This window comes from Psammomys obesus, unplaced genomic scaffold (assembly GCF_907164565.1).
Source record: "Psammomys obesus unplaced genomic scaffold, mPsaObe1.curated_primary_1811, whole genome shotgun sequence".
Lineage (NCBI taxonomy): Eukaryota > Metazoa > Chordata > Mammalia > Rodentia > Muridae > Psammomys > Psammomys obesus.
In genome coordinates, this window is record NW_026596040.1 from 17,829,144 (window position 1) to 17,856,017 (window position 26,874).

General features: G+C 43.5%; 2 protein-coding genes across 2 annotated transcripts; both read left to right on the forward strand.

Moving 5' to 3' along the window:
• The first annotated feature begins 162 nt into the window (after positions 1-162).
• Phax (phosphorylated adaptor for RNA export) lies at positions 163-18,535 on the forward strand. Its single transcript, XM_055622883.1, has 5 exons — positions 163-526; positions 2,676-3,259; positions 6,610-6,730; positions 11,590-11,673; positions 17,886-18,535. The coding sequence occupies exons 1-5, from the start codon at positions 431-433 to the stop codon at positions 18,153-18,155; spliced, it is 1,155 nt and encodes a 384-aa protein (XP_055478858.1). The 5' UTR covers positions 163-430; the 3' UTR covers positions 18,156-18,535.
• Positions 18,536-18,601: 66 nt separating this feature from the next.
• Tex43 (testis expressed 43) lies at positions 18,602-26,525 on the forward strand. The gene is made up of 3 exons (XM_055622884.1): positions 18,602-19,471; positions 23,503-23,611; positions 26,316-26,525. Exons 1-3 carry the CDS (start codon positions 19,386-19,388, stop codon positions 26,523-26,525), a joined length of 405 nt encoding a protein of 134 aa, XP_055478859.1. The 5' UTR covers positions 18,602-19,385.
• Positions 26,526-26,874: the final 349 nt, after the last annotated feature.

Sequence of the window (26,874 nt, forward strand, 5' to 3'; positions counted from 1 at the left end):
ATTAACCAACTACCCTGGGGCGACATGTGCCATTTTTGTCATCTCTGGAAGAAGGGCTTAGTTACTTTAGCCCAAGGGTGACTGCGGAAAAGCAGCCTCAGCAAGAGGCTGCCCAGGAACAGAAGTGCGACAGCGACCATAGCACAGCTACGCGTGCCCCTAGGTAGAGCAGAGCGAGGCGGTGAGCTGAGGGGAAAGCGCAGAGCAGCCGCCGGAAGACCTGTCCAGAGCATCCGGGTGAGAGGCGGGAGGTCGGAGCGGAACCCGGGAGCGCCGCCTCACCCCGCAGCGGCGAGTTTGGCTATGGTGACGCTCGCCCGGGCCTGCGGAGACGCCGCGGGCCCGCCCGCACGGGGGCGCCGGCGCACGGCCATTAGGCCTTCCCTCCGTCCGCCGGAAGCGCTCTCCTGAACCTGCGCGCCGCGGGAAGATGGCGCTGGAGGCTGGCGACATGGAAGAGGGGCAGCTTTCCGACTCGGATTCCGACATGACGGTCGTCCCCAGCGACAGGCCGCTGCAAATGGCGGTGAGCGAGAGGGCGCGCGGGAGACCCGGCTGGACGCCCGGGAGCGCGGCGGGGCGGGAGGGGCGCGGGAGGCCTTGGGACGTAGGGGCCGGAGGCCGCGGGGCCCAGCCGAGCCTCACGGCATCCCGGAACGGGCGAGCATCCATCCCTCTCTGGCGGCTCCCACTTCTCCAAACTGACCCGCTCCTGCACAGATGCCCCGGGAGACGGATTTTTGCCCAAACGTACGATGTGGCGGCCGGAGACCAGAAACTGCTTCTGGTGCTCGTTTTTGCCCCTGGCTCATTGAGTACTCGGGACCGGGTCTTAGTGTTCCCCCGCGAGCATAATCAGGCTCCACGTGCAGCATGGAGGTACCAGGCTTTGTTTGAGCTGCCCATGGTTGTGGATGGCATCTGGGTATGTAACCCAGGCTGACCTGGCACTTGAGCTGTCGTCCTGCCTTTCATCCTCCAGAAGGGAGATCACAGGCGTGCGCCACCGTGACTCGAGGCTGCTTCCAAATCTTCGGAGACTTTTGTTGAGATTCCTGCTGCTCCCTTAGAAGGCTTTCCTGCCAGGCTACCTGCCCTTAAGCCTTGGCACCGGCACTGTCCGAAAAACCATTTAACTGCCCTGTTTTGGTGTTCAGGTGGAACTGGCATGACACACGGCTGAGGGCTGTACTGTATGATGCAGACAAAGTACTTAATGCACACTGTAAGGCCTGGCCAGTTAGCAGCAGTTATTGCTGGAGGAATTCAATAAATGATTGATTTTGTGTTTTGTATAAAAAAACAAAGATTGAGGACAAAGTTACAGTTAGAAATAAATTCAGGTGCTGTATTGCATAACATGGTGATTAGTTAACGAGAGCATATATTTGCAAATAGTCGTCAAGAGGGATCGGAGTGTAGCTCGATTGGTAGAGTGCTTGCCTAGCATGCAGGAGGACCTGAGTTCAATCCCCAGTACCTATAAGCCAAGCGTAATGCACTCCTGTATCCCCTCCCCCAAGTAAAAGGATTTTGAATCTTCTTTACCATAAAGAAATAAGTGTTTAAAGTGATGGACATGCTAACAACCCTGTTTAAGCTTTATGAAATATATACATAAATTGAAACAGCATATTATACCGCATAAATTTGTATAGTTACTATGTTGCAGTTATTTTAAGTGGTTTTCTTCACATGTAGATGTCTTAGAAAATTAATACTAAGATCTTAGTTTTTCAGCCCCTTTAATTTTTTTTTTTTTTTTTTTTTACAATTTAGTTGTTTTACATGCTGTGAAATCTGAATTTTGAGGGTTTTGTTGTTGTTTGTTGGTTTGTTTTGAGACAGGGTCTGTTTTTGTAGCCCAGGATCCTCCTGCCTCACCTCCTGAGCTCCGGTCACAGGTGTGTGTTACTGCACCTGAAGTTAAAAGTAAAATGTCTGGGAGTCTTCAATGAAGGAGCTTACCATCAGATCTTCTCTTTTCTTTCTTTTTTTCTTTATTTCTTCCTTCCTTTCTTCTTTCTTCTCTTGTCTTTTTTTGCGGGGATAGGGTCTCACTGTGTATCCCTGGCAGAGTCAAGAACTATGTAATTCTGAACTCAAATAGCTCTGCCTGCCTCTGCTTCCCAGGAGTGCTGGCATTTAAAGCATGAATCACAAAGCCCTGCTACACCATCAGATCTTAAAGGAGTAGCCACAGAACCATATAAAGAAAGTTGATATATCCAACTAGAAAATATATATTTTTGGAGAGAAAAATAACTGTCTTAACTGCCAGTGACAGTTACTGTGTTTGTCATTCTAATGCATGCTGATCTTTAAAGATGAGAAGTAAAGCCTTTGGTAAATTTTTAGAAGGAGATCTTTCAGAACCATGTTAATTTAGCAGGAACTAGATTGGTTTCAGCTGTCTTTGGAGCAGGATCGTTTTGGATGCTCCAGCTGGATGTCTACTACACTCATTCTCCTGCTTCTTCTCTTTACTGAGGTCTTGCTGTGGCAGCTCAGAGGGGCCTGACTCCACTGTGTGACCTGAGTTGTCCTGATGCTCCTGCCTCAGCCTCTTGATCACTAGTGTCACAGGCAATCACAACACCTACATCGTTGCAAAAAATAGTCCGTGGTAGGTGGAATTAATGTTTGGTGGAGCTGACTGTAATTTCTTCTTGCAGAAAGTACTGGGCGGGGGCAGTGTTGCATATGAACCGTCGACAAATTATCGGACTGTTAAACATGTGGATTCAAGTGAGGAGAGTCAGGATTCCGATGACGATGGCTCTCCTTGGAAACGGAAGCGACAGAAATGTCTTAATCCCCCTCCCAAACCAGAGCCCCTCCCATTTGGCCAGAGCGGTCAAAAAACAGCTCTCAATGGAGGAAAGAAGGTGAACAACATCTGGGGCGCTGTGCTACAGGAGCAGAATCAAGACGCAGTGGCCACTGAACTCGGCATCTTGGGAATGGATGGCACCCTCGACAGAAGCAGGCAGTCTGAGACCTATAATTATTTGCTTGCTAAGAAACTCAGGAGGGAATCTCAAGAATATACAAAAGAATTAGACAAAGATCTAGATGAATATATGCACGGTGATAAAAAAACAGGGTCCAAGGAAGAGGAGAATGGGCAGGGTCATCTCAAGCGGAAACGGCCTGTCAAAGACAGACTTGGTAACAGACTAGAAATGAACTACAAAGGCCGCTACGAGATCACAGATGATGATTCTCAGGAGAAAGTAGCTGATGAAATTGCTTTCAGGTAAGCACTTGGTCACATCTCTGGTATGTACAGGAAATAAAATAGATGCTAAATATCTTCCTTGCTGAAGTTTTGGTTTGGTTTTTGAGACAGTGTTTCTCTGCAGTCCCAGCTGTCCTGGAGTTTCCTAGGCAAGGCTGGCCTGAAACTCTCAGAGATTCACCTGCCTCCCTTCCAGAGCTGGGATTAAAGTTGTGGACCACACCTGGCTGTGGGGTTTTGATTTTGCCTTTTGTTTTGTTTTGTTTTTTCAAGACAGGGTTTCTCTGTGTAGTCTTGGCTGTCCTGTACTTGCTTTGTAGACCAGGCTAGCCTTGAACTTACAAAGATCTGCCTGCCCCTGCCTCACTGAGTGCTGGGATTATAGGCTTGTGCCACCGTGCCCAGCTGGTTTTGCCTTTTTTTATTTTTCCTTTTCCTCAAAGGAATTAACCCAGTGTGTATTTGACTATATGAATGCATTTGTGTCTTTTCAAAAATAACTTTGAGCTGGAGGTGTAGCTCAATTGGTATAGTGCTTGCCTAACATGTATGACACCCTGAGTTCAATCCTTAACACCTCAAACTGGGCACAGTGTTACATGCCTGTGATCCCAGCATTAAGGAGATGGAAGATCCGAAGTTCAAGATCATTCTCAGCTACATGGGGGTTCGATGCCAGCCTGAGTTAGATGAGGTATTGTCTTAAAAGGAAAAAAAGATGGGGCTGGCAAGCTGGCTCAGTGGTAAAGGCACTTGTTGCCCGGCCTGGTATCAGTTAATCCTTGGTCTCACGTGGTGGAAGTAGAGAACTGACTCCTGCAAGTTGTCTTCTGACCTCTACGTTTGTGCCATGACATAGCCACCCCCTCCCAAAAAAAATGGATGTAACTTTTAAATGTTATATTCTAAGGTGAAAAATAAAATAGCTGATATGTTAATATGATAATCATTTATATTAACATGATAGTCATTCATTTTGTGGGGTGTTTTTTTTCCCCACTGAGTCAAATTTATCTAGCTTTACAACCATTGCTTTTTCTTTTTTTCATCTGTTGCATTTAAAGCCCTTTCTTTCCATCACCCAGCAAAATCTTTGTGTCTATGCACACATGTCAATTTACTGTTTGTATCCCTGCTGTCCTCCCCAGACAAGTGTATTCTACTTCTTGTCCTTGAAAATTTGCCGTACACATCAGCAATGCAGCATATGCTTTTTGTGCAAGTTCTTTTCTTTTTTCTAAGATTGGGGTTTCTCTGTGTGGCTCTGTAGACCAGGCTAGCTTTGAACTCAGTGATAGATTGACCTGCCTCTGCTTCCCGAGAGGATTGAAGGCATGCACCACTATGCCTGGCTAGTTTCTTCATTTTTAATATCAACATATTGTAGCAGGAACTAATTAATACTTTTTTTTTTCCTTTTTTATTTTGAGATGGTCTCACTTTGTACCTGGAGCTCACTGTGTAAATTGTTGTATTGTTGAAGGAACCACTGAGCTAAAACCAGTCTGAGGAAGTTACCATGTAGACCAGACTGGCCTCATACTCAAGAGATCTGCTTAGCTCTGCTTCCCAAGTGCTGGAATTAAAGGTGTGAACCACTCACGCCTAGCTGCTTGTTTTCTTAAATTACATAAGGAGTGTTGCTTTTTGTGTATTTGAGTATTTTGTTTTGAGAATGGTTTCCCATAGCCCATGCTGGCCTCAAATATGCTGTGTAACCGTGGATCTTGAACTCTCATCTTCCTGCCTCTGCCTCCTAAGGGCTGGGTTCACAGCCGTGCACCACCATACACGGAATATTTATTTTTTGTATGTATATAGATTTGTGTATCTCCAGACTGGATGGATAGCCTACATTTATTATGAATAATGCTGTTAATGAATTTTTACTTGCAAATCCTTCATCTTTCATTTTCATTTCTTTTGGGTAAAGAGGAGAATTTTTTTGGTGGGTGCTAAATTGGCAATTCATATATTTTTCACAGGTTCAGATCTAATTAACTTTTCTTAGCTCCAAGTCACTATTCATATTTGGAAATGGGTGTTGCTGTTAGGGAAACAAGTGTTTACTTTTCAGTTAACACCAGTACCAGTTTGTTTTGTTTATGGTTTTTCTCTTTAATAGTTAAGATGTTTGGGGCTGGAGAGATGATGAGAGCACTGGCTGTTCTTCAGAGGATCCAGGTTTGATCCCAGTACTCACATGGCACTCACGGTCATCTAAACTCCAATCATCCCATCCCATCCAACACCCTCTTTTGGGCTCTGTGGGCACTGCTTGCACTTGGTGCACACAGATGTATGCAGGCAGAACACTTGTACACATAAAACAAGGAGAAAACAAAACCTTTTTCTGTCGTTTTTGTTTTAAAGTAAATTTCTGACCAGGTGTGGTCGTACACTTTTTGTTGCTTTGTTGTTTGTTTGTTTGTTTGTTTGTTTGTTTGTTTTTTTTTTCAAGACAGGATTTCTCTGTGTAGCCTTGGCTGTCCTGGACTTGATTTGTATACCAGGTGGGCCTTGAACTCAGAGATCAACCAGCCTCTACTGGCATTGAAGGTGTGTGCCACCAATGACTGGCAATAAAATGTAAAAAGTGTCAAAATCAGGTGTGGGCTTCAGGTACAGTTACAGGTGACCTGTCCTTCTGGACATCAAACATGAGGCATACGTGCAGGCAATGCACTTACACATATAAAAACCATTAAATAGAAATTTGTATTTTGAAAAAAAGTAGCACTATAAACCAAAGTCTTCTTGGAGATCGGGAACTTAATCCCAGTATTTCATGCCTTCTGCAAGGCTGCTGACTTGTGAGTGTTGGACCTGAAGCTAAGCCCTTGGTCGCTCTCTCCCAGTCCAATGCTTTCCCGCAGTACTGCTTTGCCTCCTGTGAGGAGAGTCCAAGGTAACTGGGTTTCACTGGAAACCAAAAGCCTTCTGCACTGTGTACCTTCCTGTCTGGGGACCGTGGCTCTCTCTGATCTAGTTAGAAGAGTTAAGGTTATTTAAAACACAACTGAAGGCACACTGTATTTGCTGTTTGTGGCAAAAGTGCACTGAGTTTATCATCTTTACATTTAGAGGTGGATTCATTCACCTTGGCTTTGAGTGCTCATTTATTTTGAGAGTTGCCATAGTCCAGCAAGGCAAATGAAAAGCTTTAGCGTAAGAGTTAAGGTGAAACTTGAGGTTAATGTCCTTTTCTGTGACTAAAGATGAGGTGGTTTCCATGTCAGTATTCACACAGCTAGTGGATAAAGATTTAGGAGAGCAGATGTTATCAGTAAAATTTGGGTTCTAGTTGAGAACTACACTGGTGATTAAAGTAGATTTCAACAAGTAGGAAATGTGCTTTCTGTTCTCAGGTTACAGGAACCTAAGAAAGACCTGATAGCCCGAGTGGTGAGGATAATTGGGAACAAAAAGGCCATTGAACTTCTGATGGAAACTGCTGAAGTTGAACAAAATGGTGGGCTTTTTATAATGGTAAGGCCACTTTACTGTTTCTGCTTTTATGTTAATCATCAGACTCTTTTTTTCTAAGCATAATGAACTTGCCTCTCTGTTGCACACACACACACTCACACTCCCGTTTTGATGGCAGGGTTCACAATGTATGCAGTGCCAGTTACCAGGTGTGGAATACCTCAGCCTCATCAGTGCTGATATTACAGGCATGTTGTCATGCCTCTTACAGGGACAGTTTTAAGATAGCTGTCTGGAAGAAATTGAAACTCAAGTTTTAAGGGTTTGGTTTTGGAATATAACTTCCTGTGATTTGGCTAAATTATTTGATTCCTTGTGTTCAATCTCCTTGGATGGGGATGAAGGTGAATCCTGTGCTGTAAGGATTAGATGAGAGGATCCACATAATGTATCAGCTTAGTTCCTGGTATGGGCGCAAGGCCAGCTTGGCTTACAGAGTAAAACCCTGTCTGGAAAAGAAAACAAAACACTTGTGAAGTTCTAAAGCCCAAATAGAGCTGGGTGGGATGGGATATGCCTGTAATCTCAGCATGTAAGAAGCGAAGACAAAAGATTGCTTGGGGTGGGGTGAGTCAGTAGTAGGGAATACTGGTTGATCGTCCCAGCCCCAACATGGCAGCTCACAACTGTCTATAATCCAGCTCTAACCATCATACACATACATGCAGACAAAAATAAAGATTTCTGGGGTTTCCACAACAGCCTCAAAAGTAAGTCAGTAAATCACCAATCGATGCGTAGTATACCCATGTGTATTAAAAGTTCAGGGATGGTAGATATGGGGGTGGAGGGAGCCCCTAGAGTGGGATGGCAGTAATGGGAGAAAAACTGTTCACTGTTTCCTTTCTGGCGAGACCAAAGGCAGTAGCACTTAGAGAGTGGCTTTACAGATTGCACTGTGAAATAAGGGTGTACATGTAAGTATCTTCCTTCTGACTTGCTGCTCTTGGTTTGTAGTGTGTTACTAGGTACAACACGGGTAACATAGATAACATGCTATGGGAATAGAGAGAAAATAAACCTACAGGATCGATAGTATTGGGGGCTAGAGAGAGCCCAGTGGTTAAGGGCTCATAGTGTTCTTGAAAGGGCCTAAGTTTAATTCCCAGGACCCATGTTGGGTGGTGTCTTAATTAGGGATTCTAGTGCTGTGATGAAATACCATGACCAAGTTATGGGGAAGGAGTTTATTTGGCTTACACTTCCATATTTCTATTCACCACTGGAGGAGGTCAGGACAGGAACTCAGAACAGGGCAGGAATCTGGAGGCAGAAGCTGACGCAGAGGCCATGGAGGGGTGCTGCTTACTGGTTTGTTCCTCTTGGCTTTCTCAGCCTGGTTTTTGCTTGGTTGGTTGGTTGGTTGGTTGGTTGGTTGGTTGGTTGGTTGGTTGGTTTTGTTTGGGGTTTTGGTTTTCGACACAAGGTTTCTCTGTTTTAGCCCTGGCTGCTCTGTAATTCACTCTGCAGACCAGGCTGGCCTCGAAATCACAGAGATCCATTTACCTCCACCTCCTCAGTGCTGGGATTAAAGGCATGCACCACCACCGCTAGGGTTGAGCCTGCTTTCTTATAGAAACCAGGATCATCAGCCCAGGGATGGCACCACCTACAGTGGGCTTGGCCCTCTCCCCATTAGTGATCAGTGCCATAGAGCTGGATCTTGTGGAGGCATTTCCTCAACTGAGACTCCTTCTCTGACTCCAACTTTGTCCAGTTGGCATAAAATCAGCCAGTTCAGATGGCTCAGAGCCTCTCTTAACTCCAGTCCCACCAGGATTCTATGCCCCTGGCTTTGAGTACTAGCATTCAACGCTATCACAGATAATACTTAAAATTATGAAAAAGAATTGATAACAGTGGCTGAAGAAACAGCCTATAATCTTAAATTTTAGAAATCATCAGCAAAACAAGATAAAATTAGTCACATAAGATATATTTTCATTTACTCGACCATGAAGCTAAAGGTTTAGTAGCAATGTGAATTTTCAAAAAAGAAAACTGTATATTATAGTGAGTTAATACTGGTCTACTAAATTCTTTTGATATGTCCCCTTTGAATAATTATTGAGTGCCTGCTTTGTACTGAAAACTGTTAAAGTTGGAAAACAAGAAAAACTCAAGTTTGTTTCAGTAAGGCCAGGCTTGGTGACACATGCCTGTGATCCCAGAACTTGAGACAGGAGGATCACTGAGCTGGCCTACCTAGTAAGTTTCGGACTCAGCAGCCTACATAGCGAGGCCCTGTCTCAAAGAAAACAAACACAAAGAATATATAATGGCCTTTGAGGTGGCCTAGTGGGTAAAGGCACTTGCTGCCAAGCCTGGTCATCTGAGTTCCAATCATAGATCCATTCTCCACTTGAGGTAGAGTCATGAATCAGCCAACCAACTTCTGCAAGCTGTCCATTGACCTTCATATCCATGCTGTGGCATGCACTCCTCTCTTGAAAAGCAATATTTTGTTGGTTAAAAAAATAAATATAATTCCAGGTATATTAGAAAGTTATACATTTTGAGAAAAGAAATAGATCAAATAAAGATATAAAGAAGAGGGCAAAAAGCTGGGCACAGTGGCACAAACCTGTAGTCCCAGCACTCAGGGAGGCAGAGGCAAGTGGATCTCAGAGTTCAAAACCAGCCTGGTCTACAAAGCGAGTCCAGGACAGCTAGGGATACACAGAGAAACCCTGTCTCCGGAAAAAAAGAAAGAAAGAAAGAAAGGAAGGAAGGAAGAGAACAGAAACTATATGTGGTCTGGGCAAAGATCTGAACATACTTAAAAGGCAAAGCATGTATCTCTCTGTGTGTGTGTGTGTGTGTGTGTGTGTGTGTGTGTGTGTGTGTGTGTATGTATGTGTGTTTGTGGAAGAAGTGACAGGTACATGTCATGTCAGGGCCAGAAATTCTTAAAGTGAGCAGGAATTTGCCTTGGGTATAGTTTGTTTTTGAAAAGATAAGCCTCATTATGTATCCTTGGCTGCCCTGGAACTCACTATGTAGATCAGGTGACCTCAAACTCACAGAGATCCATTCACCTGCCTGTTGCCTCTGCCTCTGAGTATTGGGATCAAAGGTGTGCATCACACCTGGCTCAAAACTAAAACTTCATGCAAGAAAATGGACTAAGTAGAAAATGGACTTGAAAATTGGCATGTTCAGTTACTCTTCCTGGTATACGATAGGAACAAGGGGGTCTTTGTGGCTGGAATAGAATTAATGAGCGAATAGGATTTAAGATGTGTTAGTTATTTCTCTATTGCTGTGCTAAAATACCATAACCAAGGCAACCTATAAAAGAAAGTATTTACAGAAGGTTAGGGGCTGTGAGTATAGGACAGGCAGGCATGGCACTGGAGCAGTAGCTAAGAGCTTACATCTCAAGACACAGCCATAAGGCAGAGAGAGAAACACTGGGAATGACTGAGTCTTTTGAAATCTCAAAGCCTGCCCCCAGTGACACAGCTCCTCCAACAGGGCCATGCCTCCTGATCCTTCCCAAACAGTTCCACTAACTGGCACCAGGTATTCAAACATGAGCCTATGGGGTCATTCTCATTCAACCACTACATAAGATTTGAGAAGAGATGTGGGCAGCCTCTAATGAGGAATAATTTGTGTCTCTGATTTGACTTTTTTTTTTTTTTTTTATTTTTATTTTATGTACATTGGTGTTTTGACTACATGTGTCATCTGTTGGGTGTTGGATCCCCTGGAACAGGAGTTGCAGACAGTTGTGAGCTGCCATGTGGGTGTTGGGAATTGAACCCAGGTCCTCTGGAAAGGCAGACAGTTCTTTTGACCACTGAGCCATCTCTCCAGCCCCAGATTTGACTTTTTACTTTAAATGAAATAGTTCTTGGTGGGCTTTATTTAGGTTCATTCTAGCTGCAGGAATTAAGAATACCCTGAATCAGAGTTTCAACTCTTGTTCTGTGAACTAGCATCCTTTATAAGATCTTTTTTACATAGTACCATCTGTCTTACATTTTTTGTTCTTTATTTTCTGGTGATTATCTGGCCCCCCCATGGGTAGTATGAGGGTAAATTCAAGAGGACTATGGCATGTCTTAAGAAAAGAAATATGTTCAGTAAGCTTCATTTAACAATAATTATAGTGCTTTTTGCCATTAGTCCAGAATCTGTGTGTGTGCATGCATTTTGTGTGTGTGGTTAGTTGGTTCTTTGTTGTCACTGTGATGCTGGTGACTAAACTCAATTTTACACTAAATATCCCCTCTTCCATTGAGCCTGAGGTATAGCTCTCATTTTAACATTTTCCTAGATGACTTTTTAATAGCTGCAGGACAGTTACTAAATATCCCATTTTATCTTTTTAAATTGAGATAGTATTAATATTGATTATATTTTTGTGTGCATTTTATCTCGTTTGTCTTACTTTATTTATTTATTTGTTTGTTTGTTTGTTTGTTTTCCCGAGACAGGATTTCTTTGTATAACCCTGGCTGTCCTGGAACTCACTCTGTAGACACCTTTGTTTTCTGTAGGCACTGCATGCACATGCTACCAATACTTACAGGTAGACAGAGCACTCATACACATAAAATAACATCTTAAAGAGAGTCAGAATCAGATCTGGGTTGCAAAGTTCATACTGGCTGTCTCTATAAGTGCACCTCTGTTCAAATATGCCTAGGTCGTTCATGGAGCCTGTGGTAGGGCATTGTTGCTCAGTGACTGAGAACTTTCCTAGCATGGCGAAGGCCCTGCTTCTGTCTCAGCACTGTTAAGTAGTCAGTCTTCACATGTGAAATTGTCAAAGAATAAGTTTGAAATATTCTCAAAAAATTGCCTATGTAGTGTCTATGTAGTTTTAATTTTTTCATTCCTTTTTGTAGAATGGTAGTAGAAGAAGAACACCCGGCGGGGTTTTTCTGAATCTCCTGAAAAACACTCCCAGCATCAGTGAAGAACAAATTAAGGTAATGACAAAGACTGTGTCCTTGGCTGTATGGTGCATCAGAAAGTCAGACTTAGGGCCCACACTTGTAATCCCACCTCTCAGAAGATGGCTGCATTTTCCAGAAAAGATTCCATTTCAAAGATAAGGAGAGCCAAGCATTGTAGTGCATACTACAATCCTAGCGGGGCAGGTGGATCTCTGTGATTTTGAGGCCAGCAGAACTACGTGAGATCCTGTCTCAAACAACGGTGGAAAAGATGCATAGTACTTTTTGGCTTTCTATGCAGGCTCATTTTTTATCTCTGTAACCGTAGGTGCTTTATTAAATGGATCACTATTGCCTTTCATCAGTAAGTAAAACCTATGTATTTTGTTAGGTTTTTATCCCTATGAGACCCAAGATCAGCACTTTTTACATTTTGTAATAGTTTCTCTTGATTAATGAGCATTTTAAACACAGTAAATGGAAAAATAAATGAGTATATATTTTCCCCTTAGATTCATCATTGGTTAATACTATGACACCCTTAGTTTACCTTTGTTTCTGTTTTATTTGGAAATAAGTAGCAGACAGCGTGATGTTCAGCTCTACTTATCTCAACAAGCAACTTTTTTGTTGTACTTATTTATATTTTCTAATACATTTTTTTATTTGAGAATTCTATATATGTATACAATGTATTTTGGCCATATTTCCCATGCATCTCCTCCCAGATCACTCATAACATGTCCTAGCTCTGTGCCCTCTTCTGTTTTTTAGTAACCCACTAGGTCTAGTTAGCACTGCCTGTGGGCTGTCTACTGGCATGGGCAACCTACCAGAGCCACAATCCAAGGAGAAAAATCACTCCACCAGAAGTCATGAATTGCCAGTATCTCTTGAGCTAGGGGGTTTTTGCTTTAGATTTTCTTTTATATGTCTGAGTGTTTTGCCTGCGTCAACATGTGTCTGTGGAAGCCAGAAGAGGGCATCAGAAACCCTGAAGCCACCATGTGGGTGCTGGGAACCAAATTCAGGTCTTCTACAAGAGCCACTGAGCTGTCTCCCCAACTAGATTGTTTTGTTTTCGAGAAGAGGTCTTACTATATAGCCCTGGTTAGCCTAGATCTCACAGAGATCCGTCTACCTCTGCTTCTGAGTGCTGGGATTAAAGACAAGGCAAAACCATGTCCATCCTCAGCTAGGGGTTTGAGTGAGGCCTTTTCCCTGTCCATGCTGCTGTTTTGACTGGCTCAAGTCTGTTAATGTTCTTCAACAAGCATCTTATAGAGAACTGGACAGTGTTGATTTTTCGCAACTCAAACTTGAGATTTTTTTTTTCCTTTTTTATTACACTTGTGTCTGTTTGGACATTAGTGCCATGGTGCCAGGATTCAGTTGCAGTATAGAGATCAGAGTAGTTAATTACCTTCTACCATGTAAGCTTCAGGGATAGACTCGGGTCATTGGGCTTTGGCAGCAAGTATCTTTACCTGCTGAGCTTCTCTGTTCCTGTTTTTTCTCTTTTGAGGCAAGAGTCTCAGTATGCAGTCCAGGTTGGTAATTACAGTCCTGACTTAGCCACCTGAGTGCTGGGATTAAAAAAGGGCTGTAATTACAGATACCTGCTGCTACACCCAGTTATGGTGCCCTTTCATTTAATAAATAGAGAACATAATTTACTGTTAGCATTTATGGGCACATTTTAAAATTAGCTTCTCACATGGGAACCATCCAACACAGCTGTTGACCTGGAGCAGCTCTGCATTTTCTTTATCATGCCAGTGAGCAATATGGATTGGGGCTGAGGATGCAGCCTGCTCGGTAGGTTTCTTGACTGTCGTGCACAAAAGCCTTGGGTTCAAACCTCAGCACCACATAAACTGAGTGTGATGGCATACAACCATAATGCCAGCCCTTGGGAATAGGTAGAGACAGGAAGATCAGAAATTCATGGTCATCTTTGGCTCTATAGCAAGCACCAGGCCAGCCTAGATACCCTCCCAAAGTGGGGTGGGGCTTGTGTATAACTGTGCTACCTATATAAAACTATTAGCAGTCCTGCAGAGATGGCTCAGCAGTTAAGGGCACTGGCTGTTTTTGCAGAGGCCCTGGGTTCAATTCCCAGCATCCACATGGTGACTCAGAACTGTCTGTAACTAATTTCAGGAGCTCTAATGCCCTTTTCTGATCTCTGTAGTCACCTGTGTACATGTGGTACATGTACACAGGTGCAGCATTTACTCATAAACCTAATATTCTAAAATCTTAAGTAGTTGGACAAAGGCTATTAATATTTACTATTAATAGCATATAATTATTACAGTGGTTATTACCTAACCTGCTATAATAGAAATAAAAGACATAGACACCTGATAGATTTTAATAGCCTTAGGCCACTGGGGCTGGGCAGATACGAACTCCCTAAGCTACCTTGTTGCCTCCCAGCCTGATATCCCATGCCACATGCTTTAATTATTCCTATCTGGGCTACTTCCCACCCAAAGTTTTCATAAATACTCCCACATGTTTTCCATCTGGGCCAGTCCTCAGAGCAAGCTCCTCCCGGCTTTGAATGAACGTACCATTAATTCTGTTTTTAAATACTGATACTGGATAGATGCCATTTACCTTGAGCTGGTGCCTCCTATGAACATAGTTTGTATGTGCTTGATGATGGACTTCCTCTCCCCACTTAAAAATTCTGACTTGGGCTGGAGAGTTAGCTCCGTGGTTAAGAGCACATGTTATTGTAGTAAAAGGATCCAGGTTCATTTCCCAGGACACACATGGAGGCTTACCACCTCCTCAAGCACCAGGGGGTGTGGTCCACAGACACACATGAAGGCAGAACACACTCATACACATAAAATAATGAAAATAAATCTAAATAAATAAATAAAAATCCTGGCTCTTCAGTTGTAGCAGCATAGGGTATTTTTGGTGTTTTGTATGTGTGTGTTGAATCTGTTACTGAGATTTCCATAGGAATCATCCTTTTATTACATGTCTGAGTCTAGTTTCCTCTTGCTTTTTTTCCGCATGGGAACAGATACGTTGAAGAACTCAATTTGTAAAGATGTGTGTTTCCTTGGTGGCTCAGCTGTTGAGCAGTGTTGTTTTCCCCGACAGTGTATTTCTTCCCAAAAGCCTGTAGGTAAAAGATCCATCTTCCTGAGTGCACACCGGATAGCAGGATATTTTCAGAAACTAGATTGATGTGGTGAAATGATTATCTGATTGAGCAGTTAATAGTGACCATGGGTATGTGACTTGATCTCATGCAGGCACAGTTTTCTCATCTATAAAGCAGGTACTGTAGAGCTGGGAGGTGCCTCAGTTGGTAAAGTGTCTGTCACAAAAGCATGAGGGCCTCAGTTCATATCCCCAGCATCCACTTAAAAAGCCTTGCTGTTGGGTTTGATGCTGCACAGCTTAATCTCAGCACTTGGGAGAGGCAGACGTATCTTTGGAGTTTGAGGCCAGCCAAGACTACATAAAGACACTCTGGCTCGGTGCTGGAGAGATGGCTCAATGGTTAAGAGCACTGGCTGTTCTTCCAAAGGATGGAGGTTTGTATTCCAGCACCACAAGGCAGCTCACAACTGTCTGGGATTCCAGTTACAGGGGATCTGCACCCTCACCCAGACATAGGTGCAGGCAGACCGTTAGTGTACATAAAATAACTAATAAATTACTTAAAGGGGAAGGGGTGATTCTAAAAAAAGAGACTGTCTCAAAAAGAAAGAAAGAAAAAAAAACACCCAAAACAAAAAATGCCAGTTGCAGCGGGGCACACCTGTAAACTCAATGCTGGAGGCTCAGGTGGGAAAAGGACACAGGTTAATCCCTTGGAGCTCATTAGCTGGCCACCAGCCCAGTCACAGCTAAGTTTCACACTGAATGCTAAGTTTAATGAGAGACCCTGTCTCCAAAAAATAGAGGGATCAAGAAATACATCTAATGTCCATTATAGTCTCCAGACTCATGCACACCCCCACAGGCACATGACCTTGTTTGTACATGGTAAGGTGGGGACTTACCCAGTTCTGGCTGTTTAGTGGTGGAATGGGAAACTCTTGTGAGGGATTAGTTAGTACAATATGGGGCGGAGGAGCACTTGCTGTCTGTTCTCTTTTCTCTGCAGTTAAGTCTAGTCTTAAACTAAAAATCCTCTTATCTCCACCTCCTGAATGCTGGGGTTACAGGTGTGAATAGCTCATGTCTGGCCTAAGAGTTAGTTTAAGTAGCCTTGCACAAGTGATTTCTAAATTACCAGCATTTAGATACACTATGTGAACTCCAGAGTGTGAGGGGTGGTTTTTCCTGTTATACACATGAAGAGTAGAGGAACTGAAATGCCTGAGGCCACTTAGAACACTCTGACTCTAAAACTGGTGATTTCACCATTGCCTATCTTTGAATTTTCAGAAACTTTTAATAAGAAAAAAACATACAGGAAGGGCCACTAGAGAGAGAGCAGTGAGCACCTGCTGGTTCCCAGCATCCACGTGTAGCTTCCTGTCATGTGTTATTCTGGATCCAGGGAATTCGACCTCCTCTGTGTGGAGATCACATGACAGATAGCAGGAAGAGTTTCTTTCCATCCTGTTGGTCCTTGGAGCCAGTGGTTGACCGTGGCTCATCAGGATTGGTGCACACACCCTTGCCCACCGAGCTAGCTCACCAACCTGATTGCTTTCTGTTTACCTCCCTTCTTCCATCCCTTTTTCTTTCTCTCTCTCTCTCCTTTTTTTTTTTTTTTTTTTTTTTTTTTTTTTTTCTTTTTGCAGGGGAGGGGATTGATTATTGATTGTTCTTATTTGGGAGACCTTATAGTTGTAGAAAATATAAAGGAGACAGCAGCAGGCAGATTTGAGGCCACTGAGACAGTGTAATAACCTGTCTCAGAGAGGAATGAGTGTGCACGTGTGTGTTTGGGAAAAATGAAAGGGTAATAGTTCGGTGAGTTTTGTTTTTGAGATAGGGTCTCACTGTGCAACCCTGGCTTGCCTCATACGAACAGAGATCTACCTACCTCTGCTTCCTGAGCGCTGGAATCAAAGGTGTGCACCGCCATGCCCCACCTCCAGTTCCCTTTTAAATAAGACTTACAGTGCCTGGTGGGAAAGGAACTCCATAACCGATAGTACATTGCCAAACATCATTACTCAGAGTGTTTTAAGATCAAGATACTTAATAAAGTGTTTCTACAGAAAGTAAAAATGCATCTTTCCTCTTGAAGCCAGGAGGTGGTGGCGCACACCTGTAATCCCAGCACTTGGGAGGCAGAGGCAGGAGGGTCCTCACAGTGAGGCTCCTGTGGTCTACATAGTTCAGGCTAGTCCTGGCAGTAGAATGAGACTGTCTCATAACAGTATATACTGATTCATACTGGTTTTGCTACCCACAGTACATTTTTGGTTGTCACTGTTTGGGATGAGGTAGCTATAAACTACAAGTCGCGGGTGCTAGATCCCCAGCCTGGAATTTCAGTAGTGCCAGTAGTAAGCACTGTGTTCCTCAATATCTATTTTTATATGTGTGTGTTTGCCTGCATGTCTGTGCAGAGCATGTGTGTGCAGAGCTCTTAGGAGCCAGAGGAGAGTGTTGGATTCCCTGAAACTGGAGTTAACGGTGTTACATTACATGTTGGTGCTGGAAACGGAACCCAAGTCCTCTAGAAAAGTAGCAAGTTCTCTTAACTGCCATCTTTCCAGCCCCTACAGTAATATTTTTAAGAGATGGATTGTTGTTGCATTCCACAAGTGCCATGTTCTTAGGCACACAGGTCACTTGGTTTAATTTCTTAGCCCAGGCAGCCAGCCATATATAGTTACAACATTTCAAAGTTAGTAAATCTTTACTCTCTTACTGTTGTGGGTTTTGTGTGATCGATTATAGTTAATTTAAAGTAAAGATTTCCTTGTAGCAAACATATGTGGTATGAGTTGCAGTTTTGAATTTAGCAGTCGTCAGTGTCGTGAGCTCACTAGTTGTTTCTTGTGTGTATGTGTGTGAAATAGATAACTATAAAGGGCCTGCCATATATATAATATTTTCCGAGACAGGATTTCTCTGTGTAGCCCTGGCTGTCCTAGACTCACTTTGTAGACCAGGCTGGCCTCAAACTCAAGAGATTCGCCTGCCTCTGCCTCTCTAAAGTGCTGGGATCACAGGCGTCCGCCACAGTGTGTGGCATGGGGTGTTTTTTTGTTTGTTATTTTTAACCAAAGTTCTTTTTATTTCAGGACATTTTCTACATTGAAAATCAAAAGGAATATGAAAATAAAAAAGCTGCTAGAAAAAGAAGAACACAACTATTGGGGAAAAAAATGAAACAAGCTATTAAAAGTCTAAATTTCCAAGAGGAGGATGATACATCACGAGAAACTTTTGCAAGTGACACTAATGAGGCCCTGGCCTCCCTTGACGAAGCCCAGGAAGGACCAGGCGAAACCAAACTGGATGCTGAGGAAGCCATTGAGGTTGACCATCCTCAGGATTTAGACATCTTTTAAGCACCTTTTGGACATTTTGAAGAATAAACTTTTGTTTAAAAAAAAAAAAAAAAAAGTTAACATTTCTACTGAGGTTGCTTTACTGTGCCCTGAATCTGGAGAAGGAAAGCTGTTTTTCTTTTTTGAAGTAAAAAAATCCATGTGGGCAGTCATGCCGTGGACGGCAGTGTTTAAAGATGTCTGTGCCTGAGGGGTGCACAGCACGGGTTTAACTTCTCATTCTGCATGTGCTGACTGTTAGCCTAGGTCTAGCTGTGATCACTGTCCAGCTCACTGTTTCATGCCATTAAGATGCTTTTGTTTTCTGACTCATCTTTGTGGTGAACTATGCTTTGGTTTTAACACATTCCATTAAAGTGTCCTGCAATATGTATAAATTGTCCAGCTGGTACTTTGAGTTGTTCCTGTAGGGTGGACAGGGTGTTGGCGTGCTCAGTACCTCTGTGCTGCCCCAGCCTAAGCAGTGCTGAGATACCGCTTTGTGACACCATGCTCTAGTAGTTTTGGGCAGTTTTAGAAGTTAATTTACTATTGTATGCATAGGAGAAGGGAGGCAGGGGAGCCATGCATGAGGTGTCAGCTCTCTCTTCCCCTCTAAGTGGGTTCTAGGTTGTAGGGCCTTGCACCTCAAACACCTTTCTGCTGAGCCACTTCATTGGCCCGTTCAAACAGTCTTAAGGATAGAAACTTAAGTCTATGCTGAAGCTTCTTACCATGTGTTTGTCAAAAGCAAATATCAGAAGCTTTTTTTCTTTCTGAGACGGGGTTTCCATTTGTGGCTCTTGCTGTGCTAGAACTCACCACGCAGACCAGGCTGGCCTCAAGTTTCCTGTGTGGTCAGTGATGGCCTTGAACATCTGGTCGTCCTGCCTCTTCCTCCCAAGAGCTGAGATTGCAGGCCTGTACACTTGATTTATACAGACTTAAAGATCGAAACTATGGCTCAGTCACTCTAAGCAAGTTCCACCAATTGAACTACATGTACTCAGGCTCTAGTCAATGGATTTTTCCCGTTTGTCAAACTTGCAATGTGTCTATGTATTCCTCTTTTTTATTCATACTGTTTTCTATAGAGACTTACAGACTCGCCATGAACAGCTCTGACCTCCATACTCTTAGCTGGTAAGGGTTGCTCTGGTAGCAAGATGATTGTTACCTCAACAGCAACAGTCTCATCAGAATTAGATTGTGGAAGGTTCTAGGTGAGAATTCTGTCATTTGCTGCCAGTGATGGCTTTAGAAGAAGACACCCGTCCAACCCTACCCAAACTGGAGAAGAGCCCCGAAGAAGAGAGTACACCCAAGAATGCCAATAAGTAAGGACCTTGGGGTCCTGGGCTGGTGGTCTGTTGTGCTGAAATAGAGACAGAACAGGGCCTCTCGCATGCTAGGCCAGTGCTCTGCCGTTGAGCTTCATCAGCCTCCCCCACTTCACCCCTAGGTCAGGGCCTCGAGTAGTCCAAGCTGGATTTGGCCTCCCTCTATAACTGAGAAGGACTTTGGACTTGATCTCTTCCAGAATGCAAGGGGTACAGGTGTGCAGCACCAAACAGTGCTAGCGACGGGACTCAGGCTTTAAACGTATCAGGCAAGCTCTCTACCATCGAAACTGCATCTCCTTCCCTTGTGCCCCTTAAAATTACTATTTCCATTTTTTATTAAAAAATATATGTGTTTGCATGAGTTTATGGGGGCTGTGTGTGTGTGTGTGTCCAAGGGTGTCACATTTGGGGGGAATTGGGGCCACAGGCAGCCCAGTGTGAGTGCTGGAAACAACTCCTGTCCTCATGAGGATGAACATGCAAGTGCTCGTAACTGCTCAGCTATCTGTGCTGCAGCCTCTACGTTTGTTTGTTTGTTTGTTTGTTTTTTTAATAGATTTTTTTTTTCTGAGATTCATAGCCAAACTTTGGGCAGAGTGCAGGGAATCTTATGAAAGAAGGGAGTGATAGAAAGACATGGAAACAGCAGCTCCACAAGGAGAGCAACAAAACAAAAAATCTGGGCACGGGGGATACTGAGACTGATAATCCAAGGACCATGCATGGAGATAAGCTAGAACCCATGCACAGATGTAGCCCATGGCAGCTCAGTGTCCAAGAGGGTTTCCTAGTAATGGGAACAGGAACTGTCTCTGAGATGAACTCAGGGGCTGGCTCTTTGATCACCTCTACCTGAGGGGGAAGCAGCCTTACCAGTCCACAGAGGAAGACAAAGAAGCCAGTCCTGATGAGACCTGATAGACTAGGGTCAGATGGAAGGGGAGGAGGACCTCTCCTATCATTGGAGTGGGGGAGGGGCATAGGAGAAGAAGAGGGAGGGAGGAGGGGATGGAGAGGGGGCTACAGCTGGCATGCAAAGTGAATAAACTGTAATTAATAAAATTAAAAATTAAAAAAATAGATTTTTTTTTCTCTAATACAATACAATACATCCCAACCAGAGTTCCACTCCTGTCAGTACCCCTTCCGAACCCTTCCCTCTTGCCCAGACTCACTCCCATTCTATTTCCTCTTCAGAAAAGAGCAGGCATATGCCTACTCCCATAGTTAGGAGTCCCACAAAAACACCTAGTTAACACTCATAACATATATGTGGAGGACCTGGTGCAGATCCATGCAGGCCCTGTGTTTGCCACTTAGTCTCTGTGAGCAAATTATGGTGTACTATATTCAGTCTTAAAATGAAATGGTAGTGGCTGGTGGGATGGCTCAGAGGAGCAGATGACAACTGCCTCTAATTCTAGCCCCAGGGGCTCTAATGCCTACTTCCCTCTGAAAGGCATCTCCCACACATATACACACACCAAATAAAAGCAAAAATGGGTTGTGTGTACATTCGTAGTTGGGGTACACAGGCCCAGCCCTGCCTCGATACCATTGATAGTTGGGTTGGTCGCTACGGTGGTTTGAATAGGTTTGGCCCCAGTAGATTCATGTGTTTGAATGGTTGGCCCATAAGGAGTATCACTATTAGTAAATAAGCCGTGTTGGAGGTGTCGCCTTGTTGGAAGAAGTATGTCCCTGAAGGCAGGCTACATATATTTATATCCTCAAGCTCTACCCAGTGTAAGACAGACTCCTCCGGGATGTAGAACTCTCAGCTCCTCCAGCACCATGTCTGGCTGGATGCTGCCATGCTTCCCATCATGATGACAATGAACTAAACCTCTGAGGCAGCCCCAATTAAATGTTTTTCCTCACAAGAGTGCCATGGTCACAGTGTCTCTTCACAACAAGGGAAACCCAAACTAAGACAGAAGTTGGTACCAGGGACTGGGGTATTGCTGTGAGGCCTGACCATGCTTTTGTTTGGAGGACTGTGGATTTGGGGGACGGGATTAGCAAAGCAGTAGAATGCTTTAAGTGAGACTTAATGGGCCATCCTAGTGGAAGCACAGAAAACAGAGGGTGATTTGAACTTTTTGGGCCTGGCTCAAGAAGTTTCAGAGAAGAACTTTAGTATGTTGCCTAGAGATTGTTCGTGTGGTATTTTGGTGAAGAATTTGCTTTTGTTCATGTTTGAAGAGTCTGGCTGAGGCCAAAGTGAAGAAATTTAGATTCATTGCATTGACAAAGGAAATCTCAGAACAACCTAATATAATATCTGTCCTGTGGTTCACTCTTATGAAGAGCATTTTGATCAAATATAGCAAGTTGGGAATGGAAAATACAAACTACGATTCAAGGGTTAAGGGGGCACCAGAAAGTGGAATGAAACTAAATCCTGTGTTCGGGAATTAAAAGCTTAGGTCCAGACATGGTGGTACATGTCTTTAATGCTAGGCCTCAGGAGACAAAGGCAAGCAGATATCTGAGCTCAAGGCCAGCCTGGTTTACAGAGCTAGTTCCAGAACAACCAAGCTTAGGCAGTGAAGAAACCATGAAAACAGAAAGCTGGTGAAAGTGTAATTGAACAAAAGGACCATGTTCCAGTTCCTAGGAAGCAGCAGAATTTGGCAGCTTCGGCCACATGATTCTGGCTTTATAGTGAAGAAATCTCCCTCAGAGACTAGGGAAAGTTGCTGAGGCAAGGAGAGTGGCAGCCATGTCCTTGCTGGAGGCCCAGAGAGGCCATTGCGTGAAACTGTGAAGGTGAAGCCTGGATTGCCTTGGAGACCCCAAGATGTTAGAGATGACAGAGCTGCGGGATACCCCAAGGAGACCTGCTGACAGGGTGGAGTCAGCGCAAGGGAAAGAAGTGTTCAGAGTGGAAGTTTGCCCATCTGGTTTTCAGTTTGCCTTTTTTACTGTGCTCCCTTCCCTACATTTTGGAGCATGATGTGCCATGATATGTTGAAAGTTTATGATCTAGCTGGGCATGGTGGCCTATACCTGTATCCCCAGCACTCTGGAAGGGAGAGGCAGGTGGATCTCTGAGTTTGAGGCCAGCCTGGCCTACAAAGAGAATACAGGACAGCCAAAGCTACATGAAGAAACCCTGTCTCAGAAAAAAAAAAAAAAAAGTATATGATCCACTTTCTGATTTTGATTTTATAGGGGATTACAGTAGTTAAGAGATTGCGTGAACCTCAGAGAAGACTTTGATCTTTGGACTTTTAAACATTGTTGAGACTGTGATAGACGTGGAGACTTTTGAAGTTGGGCTAAATGTATTTTGCATTGTTATGGCTACAAGTCTCTAGGGGCCAGGGAGTGGAATATGGTGGTTTGAATAGCTTTCTTTCCATAGCTTCGTGTGTTTGAATGCTTGTTCCATTGGGAGTGGAACTGTTAGGAGGTGTGGCCTTGTTGGAGGAAGTGTGTCTATGTGGAGGCAGGCTTTGAGGTTTCATATATATGCCCATGCTCTGCCCAGCATAAGGCAGTCTCCTCCTGGCTGCCCTCAGCACCATGTCTGCCTAGATATTGCCATGTTTCCCACCATGATGATAATGGAGTTTTTAAGCCTCTGAAACTGTAAACCAGCCCCAATGAAATATTTTTCCTTACAAGACTTGCCTTCATCATGGTGTTTCTTCCCAGCAATGGAAACCCAAATTAAAGACAAAACACACAAACAAACAAATAAACCCCAAAGACAGTTGCTTTGTTTTGTGGAAGAGTCTCACTCTAGCCCGAGCTGGCTCAGTACTCAGTGTGTAACTAGGAGGGTCTCCGTGGCAATTCTCTTGCTTCCTGACTGTTGGGATTACAGGCCTGAGCCACGACACCCAGATGGCTGGTTGCTGAAAGGTTTAAAGGGCTGGTTCACTGTTAGCTGAACCTCAGTAACACAACTCTCTGTCCCGCAGCTGTGGGCGAGGTGAGCACAACTGCATCCATTTCTTAGAATGGCATGGGCTCCAGTTAACTCGAGATTTCCTTTCTCCTTTTGTAATGTTCAGGTATGAGGATATTCACCTGCCCCGGTTCTCACTAAAGCAGGGGATGATCCCAACACGTTACGTTATGCCTTGGAAAGAAAACATGAAATTCAGGAGTGTGAATCTGAAGGTATTTCCTCATAAGTATTCAGGTTAATGCCTGCCTAATGAATGACAGAGACAAAGGTGGTTTCCCCCAAGCCTGACAGCTTGAGTCTGACCTGTGACTCACAGGATGGAAGGAGAAAGCTGAAACACACACACACACACACACACATACACGCTCACATGTGAATGCACACAAACTCACTATATAAACTAAATGTGATGATAAAAATAAAACCTATTTAGTATAATCTCTAAGACATATAGCTATGCAAAAGCTATTTTATGTATTTTCACTTATACTTGTAAACAAAAATAACCCACATACAAACTGAAAATGAATACACTACACATCTGAGAAGGTCACTTCAGACTCATTTGTACTGTTAGAGGCTCAGCAGGAGGAGGTGCTGTGAATGGTGTTGCTGCAGTGCAGGAACGATGGTTTTAGATTGTACTGAATATTTAAGTAGAGAGCCATGGAAACAGTTGGGCTCGATTTACAGAGAAGATGTGCCCGCTCAGTGCTACTACTTAATTTGAAAACATTTTTCAGATTCAGACTGGCTATTATAGGTCTCTTCTTTTCCCTTCTCTGCCTTCCCTGCTCCCTCCTCCTCCTCCCCTTCCTTCCTTCTCTCTTCTTCTTTCTTCTTTGCCTTCTTTTTATTCTCCTTTTCCTCCTCCTTCCTCTTTCCTCTCTCTCTCTCTCAATTTGAGTCTCAACTCTGGAGCCCAGGTTGTCCTAGAACTCACTCTATAGCCCAGCCTGGCTTCGAACTCATGACTATCCTCCAGTGCTAGGATTACAGGCATGAGCCACCATACCTGTCTAGTAAGTTGTTTCTTTAAAGAAGAGTTAGAAACTGGGTTCAGTGCCACAAGCCTGTAATCCCAGCACTCAGGGAGGCAGAGGCAAGCAGATCTCTGTGAGTTTGAGGCCAGCCTGGTCTACAGAGTGAGTCTAGGACAACCAAGGCTACACAGAGATACCCTGTCTCAAAAACAAAAACAAAAAAGACAGAAAAAGAAAAGTTAGAATGTATTATACTATAAATAATTTTCAAATGTCACTAGAATAAATAATGTTGAATAAATGTTTTGTCAAAACAGAAGTCTTACAAATTATATTTACATGGGATGATATAGATTATGAAAATGGCTCAATTATTCCTTATAAAATGCTCATGTGCAATGCTATAAAATAGAAGGGGTTATGTTTTCCCTGGGGTATGTATTTTTACCTACTACTTTAAAAAACAAAAAGCTAAAGAAATTAAAACTCAGGTATCAAATGCCAGTCTATATATGCTTATTATTAAGACTTTCTTCAATTTTATTTAGTGTGTGTATGTGTGTGTGTGTGGGGGGGGAGTCTCCTTTATATCCCTGGCTGTCCTGGAACTTGCATGTAGACAAGGCTGGCCCCAAATTCAGAGATCCACCTGACTCTGCCTCACAAATGCTGGGAATAGAGGCATGAACTACCATGCCTTTTTTTTCTTCAGTCTTAGTATTGGGCTCTCTTCAGATAATTTGTTGGCTTAGCAAATAGCATTCCATGGTGACACACTACTTATAGTTACCATTTTTAGGCATTAGCAATACAAGGTACAAACTTTAGGAATGGAAATTGGAAAAACAGTGCATTTAAAAAAGCTAAAGTTTTTATAAAAAGCGTGTCTCATTTAGTGTGTGTGTGTGTGTGTGTGTGTGCGTGTGCGTGTGTGTGTGTGTGTGTGTGTGTGGTCCCAGGGACTGAACTCAGGCCAGTGCCACTCACAACAGGAGCCTTTATCAACTCAGCCACCTCATCAGCCCCTCTTTCTTTTCCTTGTGTTTTGTTTTGGTTGTGAGGTTTGACCCTCCAGGCTTTCCTACATTGCTAAGCACACTGTACCATTGAGCTGACATGTTCAGCTGGATCTTTACAGATTTTAGGATGTTTCACTCTTACAAGGAAGTTTAGCACAGTCCCAACAACTTCTACCATATTACCAGTGACTTTGTGTATACAGAGTCCTAACTTAAGGAGTCACCATGAAATGGAATAAAACGCTCACACTGAGTAGCTGCTAACAAACTCTAGCCTATTCTTTCTTTTCCATTTCTCTCTAGGTGATGATGCACTTACATAAATGTAATTTAAAAATTAAAAAGGAAAGAAAAAGCCAGACATGGCGGCACACACATTCAATCCCAGCACAGGGAGGCAGAGGCAAGAGGATCTCTGTGAGTTCAAGGCCAGCCTGGTCTACGTTAGGTACAGACAGCTAAGGTTACCTAGTGAGACCCTGAAAGACAGACAGACACAGAGAGATGGCTTAGCACAGTGGTTCTCAACCTGTGGGTCAACACTCCTTTGGGAATGAACGACCCTTTTAAAGGGGTCACATATCCTATATTTACATTATGATTCATCACAGCAGCAAAATTACAGTTGTGAAGTAGCAACAAAATAATTTTATGGTTAGGGTCACCACAACATTATTGTATTAAAGGAACTGTATTAAAGGGTTGCAGCATTAGGAATGTTGAGAATCACTGGCTTGCAGAAAAGAGCACTTCTGGAGGACCTGTGTTCAATTATCAGCATCCACATTAGTCACAAATTCTAATATAGTCACGAGGTGCGCGTTGTAGAGGAGACAAGAAAAAGACTCCAAACCTAACATGAAAAATGACGTCTAGTTCTGGCGTGCTGTTCAGCAGAGCGTTTTCTCTCTTAGCAAGCAGAAACCTGTGGGATCTATGCTGGCCCCTTGGAAGACTCTCTGTTCTGGGGTTACAGTGAGCGGCTCTGTCATGGAGAAGATCGGAAAGTCGTCCTGAAGAAGGGCCCGCCGGAAATAAAGATTGCCGACATGCCTTTACATTCACCTCTCTCCAAGTACCAGAGCACAGTGATCTCACACGGCTTCAGGAGGCGGCTGATCTGATGTGCTTGTTGTTGTTCCATAGCGGTAGGCTTGCCTAATGTACAAGAGGCTCTGGGTTTGAAACCCATTGCCACTAAAAAGTATAAAATGATAAAGATGTTCAACCTCTTGACCTCTCTCAGTTCTGGTGTTTTAAGTTCTTTGCATTTTGCCTACAACTTGTCTAATGATTACAAGTCAATAGCATAATTTGCAGAGCTTAGAAGCGTTAGGAAGCTCGTCAGTTCTGAGGTTATCTAAGGTGAAGTGGGAGAAGGAAGGAGACTGCTTTTATGGTGGATTTCATTCCAGGTAGATAAATAGAAACAGATGGGTGCAGCCCTACTGTCTTGTGCATGCAATCCCAGCC